Raw genomic sequence first — 14,066 nt, 5'->3', positions numbered from 1 at the left:
GTGAATGAAAGCTGAAAGTCACATTTTAAATATTTGACTTCAAATCACAGGAAAATGACAGATGATGACGTCCAGACTATTCGCTTAAAGACCATCTTCAGGTCAGCTCTGCCTGCGATAAATGTTTAGCAGCCACTTTCTCTGGATTATTTTACATTTCCACATAACATTAACTTGGGCCTTTCCCACTCTGAGTAACTCGGTGTTTTTCCAGTCGTTGCTCCAGGTTGCTGACATTCCTCGAGCTCTGGTTGCCACATCGCTGTGCGTCCATTCCTGTGCAGTCACCACGCTCTGCTTAGCTTTAGTTTGCTTCCTTGCATTAAAACGTCTAAACCACGGGTCAGTTTTTAGTAGTAAATGAAATATAAATTAAGTAAATTCATATAAAAACAAAGCAAATAATGAATCAAAAATGTGGCAAAAGAAACAATAAGACAATGAAAGAAAAAGCCAGCAGGTTGCGTAACATCTGCCTGCAGCCAGCAGGAAAACAAAGAATCCCAGTGTGATTTGAGCTCAGTATCTCACAGCCTTTCACACATCCATCTAACAGTAATATTACTGGCTGTAACACTAACACTCACTCTAACAAGTCCAAATGAGGCTGCATGTCAAACAACAGCGTAACCTTCAGTGCAGATCTTCTTCCTGCCCACCTGAAGATCGAGTGTTTTAATACTCTCCTCATCCGCTACCTCATCTGTGACCAGTTTCCCAGAATTCCTTTGATCCCGATTAAAATACCCCACTAACACTGGCCTGTGGTCTCTCTGTAGCTCTGCTTTAATAGAAATCTCTCTGTAGGACTGCTGGATGGATGCACCAGCAACTGCACAACAAGCTGTTGAACTGTCAGAGACAAAACCCTGATGTTGGCATTTAATGGTCTCAAACTCAGAGCTGCAATGTGCCCGTTACACACAGGAGGAGCCTTTAACGTTCAAGCAAGGTGAAGTGCAACACCTCTGTTTCACACACATATTCAGATATTCTTGCACCGGGAAGTCAAAGTAGGCGTTTCCATCATTATGCCAACCTGTCATTAAACACATGGAAGGTTAAAACATCAAAGTTCAATGTCTAACAGCTACTTTATACGAGAAGCTGTTCATTCATGTAATTCTACTTTCTGCTAAAAGTCAGCTTACTAGAACAAAGTAACCCAGAATTTCAAAAAGACGCAGTCATGTTGATGGAGGCTGATCTTAATCATTACCCAGGATGACTCATAAATATGAAGCTTCGTGGTTTCCTTTGGTGCCATCACTGTGTCGGCACGGCTGTCAGGTGGGACTGCAGATGTTAACATATTGACAGGACAGCTGCACGTGGCTAAAGACAGACGTGCAGAGGAACAGCGGACTGCATGTAACCCAGCAAGGCACTCAGCATTTCTGCAGACTGATTCAAGCTGCTTCATCTTTGACGTTTTAATTTTTTATATAATTAAAACAAAAGTACACCATGAAATGAAACTGCTTTCTGAACTGCCTGCCCTTTGAACAAGCCTATTAACACGACATGTGACTCTTTATATTTATTAGCTTATATTTTGACAGAGTGCTGCATCCGTTTCTGTTCCTTCAGGTGACCTTAAGTGTTTGTCACGGGACACTTAGAGTTTCTGTAACATTTTTAACTCTGTAAAGTTTAAATTAAAAAAATCAAAGGCACTCACAGCGAGTGCTCACTCAGTCTTTTTATGTCACGTGAAACCAAAAACCTAATCACCAGTCTGCTCTTCCTTCATTTAGCTTTTGAAACAATGAATATTGACCAGTTTTCATGCTCAAGCTGTGGGAACAGTGGGCCAAGTCAGCATGACAAAAGGTCAAAGGTGAAATCATGGCTTCGTCACAAGCTTGAGGACAGGAGGAGGAGGAGGGACTCCCCCCCCCCCCCCCCATGCCCTGTTGATTTTTCCACAGTGAGTTTCCCAGAAGTGACAACACACCCCTGTTTGACTGACGCCCTCTCTCTCTCTGTTTTGATGAGTTGGCAATAATTTGATAGCAAAGTCATTAAAATTACATGTTAATCCTTCCCGGTGTGAAACTCAGCTGCTGTGTGTTCTGCTGTAAAGCACATGTGATATCACCATGCTGTGAGCAGTTATTACAGATTCTCTTCTTCTGATTTTGTTCTGCCATCATGTTTACATACATATACATCAGGAGTAACTAATGTGATCACTTGCCTTAAGACACAAGCAGTGACGATGCCAATGATGTTGAATGATGTTGTTTTACATTACAGCAGTAACCTTGGTAACCACACAGTCACTTGTTCCCGTTGTTAATACACTGTGGAATATTTTGAAGGACAGCGTTCATGCAAGCAGCTGCATGAAGTGTTCAATCCCAGCTTAGTGCCAAACTTTGGTTTCATGCTGCCTTTAAGCCCAGTGGGAAACAAAGCACACGTGTGTATCATTTCACCAAAGCACTGAAAGATGTTACCTCGTTAAAACAAAACATTCTGTCGCACCATCACATCATCGTCAGGCTATAGTGGTGATGGAGGTGCTGTACCACAATCCCCCAGCAGAGGGTGGTCACACACAGACCCAGAGCCCCTCTGAGCTCAGGAGACAAAGAGCCCGATAAGTCAGCAGCATGAGGTGACTTGTTCACTCACAGATATCAACAATCTGCAGAGCAGCGTGTGACCGCAGCCATCACAATGTATAGATGTGGGCCAGCAGCTTCGAGGGTGCTGAGGGCTGCTTCGCCTGCTGCTCGTCTCATCCACAGCCAAACAGCCAGCGCCACCTTTGATGTTTGCTTTCTCTTACCAGAAGCGCTTTCTTTTCCACTGGTGGACGACTGCTTTGGATCAAAGTACAGATATTTGTACGAGGCTGTCAAAAGCCCGTTTACATAATTCGTTTGCTTTGGAGACTGAAAATGATTTTCACAGTTCTCTGTAGCAGCTTTGTGAAAGTTTAGCAAAATAAAAATACTCACACAGCTCAAACCAATGCAGACAAGCCCAAACGTACAACCTACAGTCGGGGTTTCGAGTGGAGACCCCACCCCAGACTTCACTGTACAAAACAGCTGGGGGCACCCAACACCCGCTGTGCAACTCGAACGCAGACACGTGTCTGTCTGAATGCCACGAAGCGGCGAGCAGACGTAAACCTCACGCCTTTATTTTGAAGGAGGACGAGACAATAAGATGTCGGGTTCACAGGTGAGTCTGGCAGCAGGACGCCTGCTACGCCTTCTTCAAAAGCAGTGGTGCTGAAGCTCGGGTGGGACCGGGGTCTGTCACGTTACAGTGGGATCCCAACTCGTCTCCCTCTTCCCTCCATCTGTCACGCCCCAATCCTCACCCCCCACCTCTACACCCAATCTTTTGTCTGTTTTGGGGGTTTGGTAACTCACTTTGGTGATTTTTGGGGGGTATTTTTGGAGGAGGCGGGGGGCTAAACATATCTGCGAGGACGTAAGCGTGTTGGATGCTTTGAGAGCGTTTCTGGAATTCCCTCAAAGGCACATTTCAAAATGGCAGCCATTGCATGAACTCAGGGAGGAGTCTGGATGTGGACATCGAAGATTTAAAGACTGGCAACCTTCAGCTCTGAGGTCTGGACGACATCTGGGCAGAATATTTGGACATCTCATGCTGATAGAGGTAAAAGCCCACAGTGGCGGCACTGGGAGGCCGTCCTCTACAGTGGCTAACAATAGGTCCCAACAGTTTCGCCTCTTTAGCCCTTCCCCTCCCGTATCCCTCATCCCTGCTTTGTCCACACCGAGCTCATCCCTTATTTCTCTCACCCCCCCATACTCTCCCACAGCCACCCCCTCTATCTCTTAACCCCCCCAACCTCCCCCCACCCCCTTCTGTCCAGCCCTCCTCTTCTTGCTCCAGAACTGTCAGATGTCATTAGCTGCTTTCACGCTCATGGCCTGTAGGAATAACAGCCGTGAACCTCGCCGAACAGCGCCATTCTCCTGCTCCAGTTAGTTCTCCACTCAGCACACAGGATGTTGCACAAATACCAATGTTATTCACGTCGTGGCCCCTTCACTTACACAACATGCCCCAGCAAAAGGGCAGTTAGGCGGACGCAAATCTCAGCGGAGAAGGTCACGGCGCCGAGTGAAGATGCGCGCGTGTTGTATAACACGGTCACGCTCGCTCGCAATTATCAGCTCGTCCCACAGACTCACGGATCAACCCACGGCTTTGCTAAGATCTGCCTCACGTGGATCAAAAAACAGATCCACTTCTTATCTTCTTATGGAGCCACGGGCTTCAACGTTTTTTTAAATATATCATGCTCAGCTTATTCCCCATAAAGTTTCAGCTGCGGGGCAAGTTGTGCTTAGCATTAAAAGCCCACTGTGACCAATGAGCTGGAAAATGTGCAGAAGTTTTTATTGTGCATAGAAGCATTCTGCCATGGCATACATACATGTAACAGACGCTCCATGCAGACGGCTGATTTGCACGCTGAAGCGTCAGCAGACTTTCTTCAGGTTTGACGGTGCACACGTCCACTGATGGTCAGTAGAAACCGCAGAGGGGAAGAGCCAAACCAGACTAGCATCCCTCGGGCAGAACAAACCCAAACACCTGAAACTAATGTAACCCAACAGGGGTGGAGATTTTGTTTGTCACGGTAAGAATGTGCAAATTTTATCTACTCTGTAAAAACTGATTGATACGCTGGAACGTTACACACGAGTGCAAAGGAATGTTTGCATGTTTAAGGCTACAGGAAAACATTCCTCGGGGGAGGGGCTGATCTGAAGCCTGGGCCGTGCAATTATCAGTTTAGCGAGTGAGCGCAGATAGATTAATACAAACACGAGGAGAGCGCAATTTCTCATCACTCCGTACCCGACAAGCCCAGCGTGGAAGGAAGGCTTAGAGGCTAATAATCAAAGCAGATTAGCCCATGCTCTGATAGATGCTACGCAAGCCTGCTAATCATCCGAGTGATAACCATGAATCATCCAATCACAGTCAGAAATAAGCAGTGTGTTTCAAATTAGGATTTTGATTGAATGATCGCTGTATCAGCAGCCATCAGAGTGGCTCTCTTTGACTTCCATTTGCCTTCTCCAGCCCACGTCGCAGTAATTCCTCAGAGTTAATACAGTATGTGTAAGTCGGTGCATATTAAGCGAGGCAGAGGAGGGTGGGCGGAAACACTGGAGCTACAGAGAACCGCTGTGACTGTGATCTCAGGCCTACCCGCCCTGTGATTTAGCCTCAAAATGACAGACTCGCCCCTCGTTGGGCTACTAGGGCAAAGCTAATGACATGCTGCATGCGCTAACATGACTATTAGCCCACTCTGAGCAGCAGGAACTGACAGGAGCACAATTCTGTCATTACTCCCCAAGGAGATCTCTAATCAGAAAGGCAGAGACACCAGGAGACGCCGGTCTCGCTGGATTCAGCGTGGAGACAAAGAGGCAACGGGCTGGCTGCGCCTCACCTCGGCCTTTAGGAGCCCTGCATGCAGCTCTCAGGGGACGTGATGGGAACTGGTACCGGCAGTAAACATTGTTGTTCTTGTGCTTTTTTTGGCAGACATGCTTTCTAAGAAATGGATAATGTAATTGAAAGGCTGGATTTGAGCTAGAACCATGATCTAATCTGAGAAACCTAACCAAAGCCAACCTGCAACTACAAACCAGTGGATGTTTCCTAAACAGCAGCAGTGTGGACACAGCGTGCTGGAAGTAGGTGCTGTTACTAGCAAACTACACACAAGTATAGCAGTGACCAACTCTAAAGTCCTTTAGACACTGGACACATGTCATCATCAGCATGCTTCTTAGTTCAGGGATATAATCAGCTGTTCATGAGCACATGGACGGCTGATCAGTACCAAGACTGTGCTCTTACATATGGAAAGCTGAACTCATCTACCCAACTAACCGAATATTCAGCTGCTTTGTGCTAATGCTGCTCCTCCAGATGCCAAAGTTAGCTCCACTTTGCTGCCTACTTGCACAGAAGAGGTCTGAAGTGACGCTTTTAATATTTAAATAGCTGTACCTGCAGCTCTGACACACCACACATTACATAATGTGCATAACCTTCTGTGGATTTACGATCACAGATGTCCCATGTTGTACGTGTCACCACTGAGTGCTGATGAATGTGAATCATCTCATGCAAAGATGGTTTTAAAAGTCTGAGTTAGTTAAATGAAGTAATGGCCAAACCCACAGCATATGTGACCCACAGAGGATAGTAACCACTCAGGTAACTGAGCTTTGAGCAGGTCTATTTCCTGGTACTTTACACTATAGCTGTCAATAAACATCTGCATTTCACATAAAACTGTACTTGACATTATTACTACAATTGAATTTTGCTTTTTTATTTTATGTATTTTTAGACACAGCTTAATGGGAGTATGTATATGTATTTTACATTATGTGAGTTTTTATTGTCTTTGATTCATTTTCTATATGTATTTCTTTTTTATTTGTTTATTTTCTATGTACTGTATTTTCCGCGCTATAAGGTGAACTTGAAAGCCTTTAATTCTCTCACAAATCGACAGTGTACCTTATACATATGAGCTTGTGTACCTTATAATCCGGTGCTCCGTATGTATGAATTCTGGTTGTGCTCACTGAGCTGATTTTATGTGCTACACGGCGCTCAGAAATCTGTCCAAAACTATTTTGGTACGACTTTGCTAAGCTAGGAAGCCGCACCGCATGCTGGATAGTCGGAGCATTACGGCTGCTGTAGTCAGGAGTCTGGGTCCTAAACTCCGTCTGCTTCAGGTCCTAAAGTCAAACGAACGCTGCAGCATCACTGAGAGTTACAAACTGTCTAAAGTCTTCCATCTGTAATAAAATGATCAGCGTTGCTGCTTTACCAGGTGTAACAATGAAGTTTAACATCCAGGCATCCATGAAAACAGATTTATTAAATTCAACGGAGGTAGAAGTTAGCAGGAAGTTAGCTCGCTAGCTCAACATTAATGAATCGATGGTACGGAAGTGGAGGAAGCAAGAAGAATGAGTTGAGCAGTGTTTGACTTATCTGACTGTTTGGTTTCACTTCATGCGCCTTTTAATCCAGGGTGCCTTATGTATGAACAGACCCGTTCATCGACAGCGCGCCTTATGGTCCGGAAAATACAGTACGTCCACTTACGTCATCTCCAGCCTCCTCTTGTACCACACCAATCCATGAGCATGGACCTCCTCCCAGGCAGCTCCGTGTCTTTGTTAGGACCATCTATCACAGCAGGTTTCTCCTTCACTCTTGCTGCCATCCTTCTGTCACAATTCACCCCTGACACTGGTCTCCGCCCCCCACCCCACCTATGCTGGCCTTTGCTTTGGATCAGTTTGGACCTGATTGGTACAGTTGTGGCACCAATCAGCTGGACTCCATTCCGTTTATCTCTTTATAAACTGCTTAGTAGAAGCAGAAGAGTAGACGTTACAATTAGGCGATGAAAATGTGAAACAGGCCATCACGTTATCATTATTTAACATTTAAACAAAAACGAATCCTATTTTTATACAAAGCGCTATGCTAGTTTGCTTGCAGTTCAAATTCTTCATCTGCAGTTTTCCTTTATTCCCAAATCACTCCTTGTCATCCTCCTTTCGGAGCATTGCTGCTAGCTCTTCTGTAACGTTAAACTCTTCGATATCTGACATGCAGAGGTGACCTGGGCTGCGTCACCAGCATCTCAGCTCTCGTCCACAGTCAAGGAGAACAAGTCAAATTTGTCCACATTGTTTTTCGACTAAGCTCCACATTTCCCACAGTCCCGTCTACGTCTTATTACAGTTTGCATGGCATATTCTCAAATGTTTATTTTGCACAGGCTATATAAGCGTGGCCGACTCTTTGATTAACTCCCATTTACAAAATGTTTTATTGTTTTTGTGGCTGCTCCATTCTTGGATGTAACGCTCGGTCAAAAGCTCAGACGTCTCTTCCTGTTCTGCATCAGCCAGCGTTTCTGTGCATGTCTCATAATGACCATTCAAATCGTAATTTTTAAACATGGCTGCTCTCCCATAACTGAGCACATTTACCTCTGATTTAAATAAACACATATTTAGAAATCCATGTGTTGTTAAAAACTCTACATTCTGCATCAGCCTCTCTTTTTGTAGTCCAAAGTGACGTCGTTCAAAAACAGCAAACTCACATCTCTCATTAAGGAAATGTTCACTTCAAAATTAAATGTGATCTTTTCTCAAATAAATAACCAAAGAGAGAAAGTGACAGAGCTCTACACTGATCAGTGTTGGACATCTCAGCAAAGTGAGCCCCCATCAAGCATGGACCAGGTACCTGAGTCTGAGCTGAGTTAATGTCCAATAATACTAACAGAAGAGTGTGAGCCGGTGAATGTGTCACCGGGCAGACGTGATGCCAAAGGCTAGAAAAGAGTGTAACTGGACGACTTTATTGAAAATTATTATTTAAGGCAGCTACACGGTCCAACACGATGTGTGCTGTATAAGGTGAATTAATGCCACGTATCAATACTAGTACCAGCATTAATGCTGGCTGTAGTAATAACACTGGCAGTAGGAGTGGAAAAACCAACCACAGTATTTCAGTCGTTTGATATTTGACGTGTTATCTTTACAGTAACTTTCAGTACAGCGTATCTGAATTCTCCCAAAATGTTCCACTTACCCAGGTTATTTTCCCCGACTGCATCTGTGGACACAGAAAACAAAACTCTTATCAATATGCATGATCAACAGATATAGACCGTCAGTGCATATTTAGGCAGTGAGACTGTCGGCTTTTTCAGCAGTAATGTTATGTCTAAGCAGGGACGCAGGCTGACGTGCTGAGACCTGCACAGGAGGAAGGAGCAGGTATGAATATTGAACCCAGTTCAGCAGTTCGCTGCTGTGCAGTTAAGTCACATATGTGCTTCAGTGCAGAGACGGAAATAATGATTTAAAGTTTGCCAGAAGTTTTTTTAAATTCTGGATTTTTGATCGATATTGTCTCTTTCCTTTAAAATGAAACTACTACAACAAAACAGACTCTTCATTTCTCTGCGAGCAAATGAAACACAATCAGTTAAACGCTGTAATGCCACGTTTAAGATCCCCTTAAACTATTATTCACATTCTTCAATAATCAACTGATGTGCAGCCCTGGCTCTGATACTGCTCAGTGTTCATTTCAACTTTTAAATACAATTTTATAATTTACAGCAACAGTCACCTAGGGCTGTGCGATATGACCAAAATCTCATATCCTGATATTAGACATCTATCGTCCGATAACCATATAAATCACAAGAATGTAACATTTTCTGTAAATTCTGTGAATCTCGGGCAGCTCGACTTGGTGAAGTGTTTCCAGCTGGGCGTCGCGTACCTGGAGTCGAGGGTTTTAACACAGCGGTCTCCAACCTTTTTTGCGCCACGGACCAGTTTATGCCCGACAATATTTTCACGGACCGGCCTTTAAGGTGTCGCGGATAAATACAACAAAATAAAACTAGTACCGGTACCGAAAAAAAGAAGATTTATTCATAACACACGTGAAAGACCCAGGAAACCAGAGTAAACGATAAAAACGATAACAAAATAACGCTGAAAACCGATAAAAACCCTGAAAACCAGACATTTCACACCTGAGCCTCAACTCTCGCGGCCCGGTACCAAACGACTCACGGACCGGTACCGGTCCGAGGCCCGGGGGTTGGGGACCGCTGTTTTAACGATGCATGAAACGATACATTTTTAGACATAAGTTGTAACGGCGCCGTTTTCTTTGCGAGCATTTCTTACACGGCGTGCTGCGGGGAAAAGCCTGTTCTAACGTTTGAGTCTAAGGTTTCTTTTTTAGCACCTGGCGGCTCTTTTTTAATTCTCATCCGTAAATACTCTGCCTCTTTCACGTGATTCAGTTTATTTTGAAAAGTCTCAACAGGATCTTGAACTTTATTGTGAAAGGTTTATGTGGAAACGAAACCAGCGGACACGCGATGGTTTTGCCGTCGTTGTTGCTAACCACAACGCATAAAAACAGCCGCGTCTCTGTCCGTAGTGTGGTTATATTAAAAAATAAGACAAAGAGAGAACTTTAAGAAATTAATAAAGTCACTATAGTGACATCAGAACCATGAAAAAATATTGCTGTAAACAGTTTATTTTGGGACACCACAAAACAAACGATAGCGTGAAATGAAACGACAGATGTTTTTATATCGACACCCGATATATATCGTTATATCGAGCAGCACTACAGCCACCTCACCCGCAACATTAGAGCAAAGACCCAACAATCAGACGCTCCTTAATGAGGAGCACTCGGGCACTGTGGGGAGGAAGAACTCCGTTTTAACAGGAAGAGCTCTCCTCAACAGAGAGGGGCAACCATCTGCTGCAACCGGTTAGGTGGAGACCAAAAATATACAGTATATCGTGAGTTCACCACTGCATGCAGCGCAGTCTCTGATGTCGCTCCACCAGAAATTAACTGCAAAATGACAGCAGTGTCCAAAAGTGTTTCTAGTTTTGCTGATGAGCTCATTATACACGCTACCTAGAACGTTCTAAACAGGAAGTATTGTGGGTGCTAAACAGCTGCAGGAGTTTTGAGTGATTCGTTTGTTTAGTGAAAGTAAACGACAACAGCATCGGGGTCACAGATGTGAAGGCTGGCTCGGGTTAGCTTCAGTTTCGTGGTCATCCACGTTTATATGCCGGCAGCAACCTCCTGGGCTAAAACTGTTGTGGCTTCTATGAACGTCCCAACGGTCCAACATAGGAAAATATAGCAACAATGTGTGTGTGAATCTGTGACACTGGTTAATAGATGTCTTCCAAACTGCACACAACCGCCTTGGTTGACTTATCAGATTTATCTAAAGGCTACACAACCCCTGTCCTCTTCATCAGCAGCTTAACAAAATTCTCCTGACATCTTCACACCAACTGCCAAAAGCAAGGCAGCCTTACGGGGCACAAACGGTGACATCACCCGAACAACAGCTAAACAAAATAGGCCACAGCTGTTTGCTTCTTTAGGCTACAAATTAGACTCAATATGTCACATGGCATCACATCACAGGCAGGACTGAGGAAATAAGCATCGAGTTGTATCCACCGGACCGACCCGCTGCCATTTCTTTCCGTTTGCTTTTCCACAAATGCACATTCAGAGCTCGTGCTAATTTGCACTAAATGAAGAATGAGCAAAGAAGGGGGTATTGGCGGGCGCTGGATGAATTATGGAGGGATTTAAATAATAAATGACGAGAGAGTCTTAAAAGAGGGGAGGGGGGCACTCAGGAAGATAGCGGGACACTTTGTAGAAGCCATACTCTCCAAAGAGATCTGGGGCGTATGAATAATACCTTACTGGGTCCATTATCGCGTATCAAAGCATCAAATGAATTATTCTGTGCATGCGGGCCCTCGGATGTGCATACAGCACTGCGATAGTTCCACTTCAACAAGAAAACAGAAGGAACGGGCCATTTTTCCATACGCACACATATGGGAGCAGCGATGGAGACACCTGGGACAAATCCGTTAGCTGTCAGTGTGGAGACATTAAAACAGAAAACAGTTCATAAAGCCTTTAATGATGCAGACACCGTATTTACACCACATGGTTGAGGAAACTCTATACATCATCCTCATATTCATCCGCTTAGAAAGAAAAACATCCAGCAGGGAACAGACGAGTCCCTCCAGAGACGAGAAACGGGAAAAAGGAGAAGGGTGGGGGATCGCGAGTGTTGTTTCTCAGACCTCTACTTAGTCTAAAAATACCGAAGCTGAGCTCGGTGGGAAGGTTTCCCCAAAAACCACCTCAATATTTTAGCACAAGTATGTGGGGGAGTACTCTTTTCTGAGGCTTCGGTTGAGGCCACACCAACATACGTAGTCTTCATAGTATCGGGTTACTTTGATCAAGTCAATTTGAACTTTCAATGAAGAGACACAGTGTGTCACACATGTGCAGCTCACAGCCAGAGTAGGGGGAGGACCCTAGACTGTTGCTGCAGCACACATTATACATACACACAGTATGTGAAGAAACAGCACAAACATGGATTTTGATGTGCAAAAATAGATTTTTTTAAAGCAAATGTTAAACAATCTTTGCAACTTAGTGACAGAGGATCTTCACACAGAACTGAAACCCCACACTGTGACAGGGCTGCAGACACTCCCTGCTGCACCTCTCTCCTGACCTCCTCCACAGATACGACAATTTAAATAAAAGATTTCAACACTGGCTTTCATTAGGAATGGGAATTAAGTGGGAGTCCAATTCCCTACAATTGTTAGTCAACCTGTCTATTGAGCCTGCCTATCAGTTCTTGCAGCTGCGCTACAATCAGCTGATTTCAGTTGTGTGTTGCAGGAACAGCGTCACAGTCTACACCGCGTTCCTAATTATTATTGTGTTTAAGTGTCATACAGATGAAATAAGTTGTTTTTCAATTAAACCCATGGATGAAATTGTGTCTCGGGACTCTTTGTATCACTGAAAACAATCTCGGACACCTGTAGCATTAGTTTGCCAGGTGAGTCCAATTAAAGGACAAACTACTAAAGAAGGATGTTCCACATTATTAAGCAGGTCACCGTTTTCAAGCAATATAGGAATGAAAAATGATCTCTGCTGCTGAAAAGCATGAAATAGTTGAATGCCTTGGACATGTAATGAAAACCTCAGATATTTCACGAAAACTTAAGCGTGATCACCATAATGTAAGAGATTTGTGGCTGAGTCAGAGCACACACGGGTTCGTGCAGGTAAAGGCACAATGATGAAGGTTTCAGACAAATACATCCGATTAAGAGAGCAGCTGCTAAAAGGCCATCACAAAGCAGCAAACACATATGTGAAGCTGCTGCAAACATCAAGCTGTAGGATCCTCCAGAGACCTGCAGTTGTGCATAAACCACCTCTAACCAGAACTACAAGAAGACTCATTTTCAAACAGTGTTGTTCACTGATGAGTGCAGCGCAGCCCTGGATGGTCCAGATGGATGCAGTGGTGGATGGTTGGTGGACGGCCACCATGTCCCAACAAGGCGGCAACATCAGCAGTGAGGTGGTGGAGTCATGTTTGAGCCAGAATCACGGGGAGAGAGCTCGTTGGCCTCTTTGGGTCCCTGAAGGTGTAAAAATGACCTCTGCAAGGTATGTGGAGTTTCTGACTGACCACTTTCTTCCATGGTAGAAAGAGAAGAACTGTGCCTTCTGCAACACAACAATCTTCATGCAAGACAATGCACCACCTCATGCTACAAGGAACACCTCTGCATCATTGGCTGCTATCGGCATAAAAGGAGAGGAACTCATGGTGTGGTCCCCATTCTTCCCTGACCTCAATCCTATTGGGAACCTTTGGAGCATCCTCAAGCAAACAAATAAGAGGGTGGGAGGCCGTTCACATCCAAACAGCAGCTCCGGGAGGCTATTCTGACATCCTGCAAAGACATTCAAGCAGAAACTTTCCAAAGACTCACAAGTTCCATGGATGCAAGAATTGTAAAAGGGGTCCTGTGTTAATATGCAAGTTGACCTGTTTAGATGTTTTTGATTTCAGTGACTATGTTCCCCTAATGCTGCAAATTTAACAAATGACCATTTTCAATTCTCTACAACCTATAAAACGTTTTGTAACTCTGTGTGTGTAATAATTTGGAACAGAGCGTTTTAAGTTTTTTATTTTTGACAAACATACTGTTTTCATTGGCAGCTTTGATGAGTAACATATGAATTATACTCTAATGGCTGATGACTGCAAAACTATGCCGACTGTCATTTGAATCGACTATTTAGGAAAATCTGAGAAAAATATAATTTGCATAATAATTTGGAACGCGGTGTAAAGCATGCACGTGCACGTTACTTTTATTTTTGTTACATAAAAAACAGAATCCAAGCATCCGAGACAATAAACTGCAATATGTTGCTAACACAACTTTGGCTCTTTGCAAGCACCTGCACAGAGAGCATGCTAACGCTAAGCTAAACAAGAACCCAGAGTGAACCCCGACCTCAGCCAGGCAGCCAGATCCTGAACTTCAACAGGTATGAAAACATCATGT

The 14,066-nt window shown here is 44.2% G+C and overlaps 1 protein-coding gene and 1 long non-coding RNA gene across 2 annotated transcripts in view; one reads left to right on the top strand and one right to left on the bottom strand.

Annotated features, from left to right (window-relative positions):
- The window catches only part of nr6a1a (nuclear receptor subfamily 6, group A, member 1a), a 123,632-nt gene that overhangs the window by 46,006 nt on the left and 63,560 nt on the right, over positions 1-14,066 (bottom strand). The window contains exon 3 of the mRNA XM_026186086.2: positions 8,659-8,682. Within this exon, the coding sequence (XP_026041871.1) occupies positions 8,659-8,682 (24 nt within the window). The remainder of the gene's footprint in view (positions 1-8,658; positions 8,683-14,066) is intronic.
- Positions 3,079-13,639, top strand: LOC145432158 (uncharacterized). Its single transcript, XR_013912437.1, has 2 exons — positions 3,079-3,642; positions 5,367-13,639. It is a non-coding gene; the product is annotated as an uncharacterized LOC145432158 (long non-coding RNA).

This window comes from Astatotilapia calliptera, chromosome 12 (assembly GCF_964374335.1).
Source record: "Astatotilapia calliptera chromosome 12, fAstCal68.1, whole genome shotgun sequence".
Classification (NCBI taxonomy): Eukaryota; Metazoa; Chordata; class Actinopteri; order Cichliformes; family Cichlidae; genus Astatotilapia; species Astatotilapia calliptera.
Note: the sequence above shows the minus strand (reverse complement) of the source record. Positions and strands in the feature narration are given on the sequence as shown.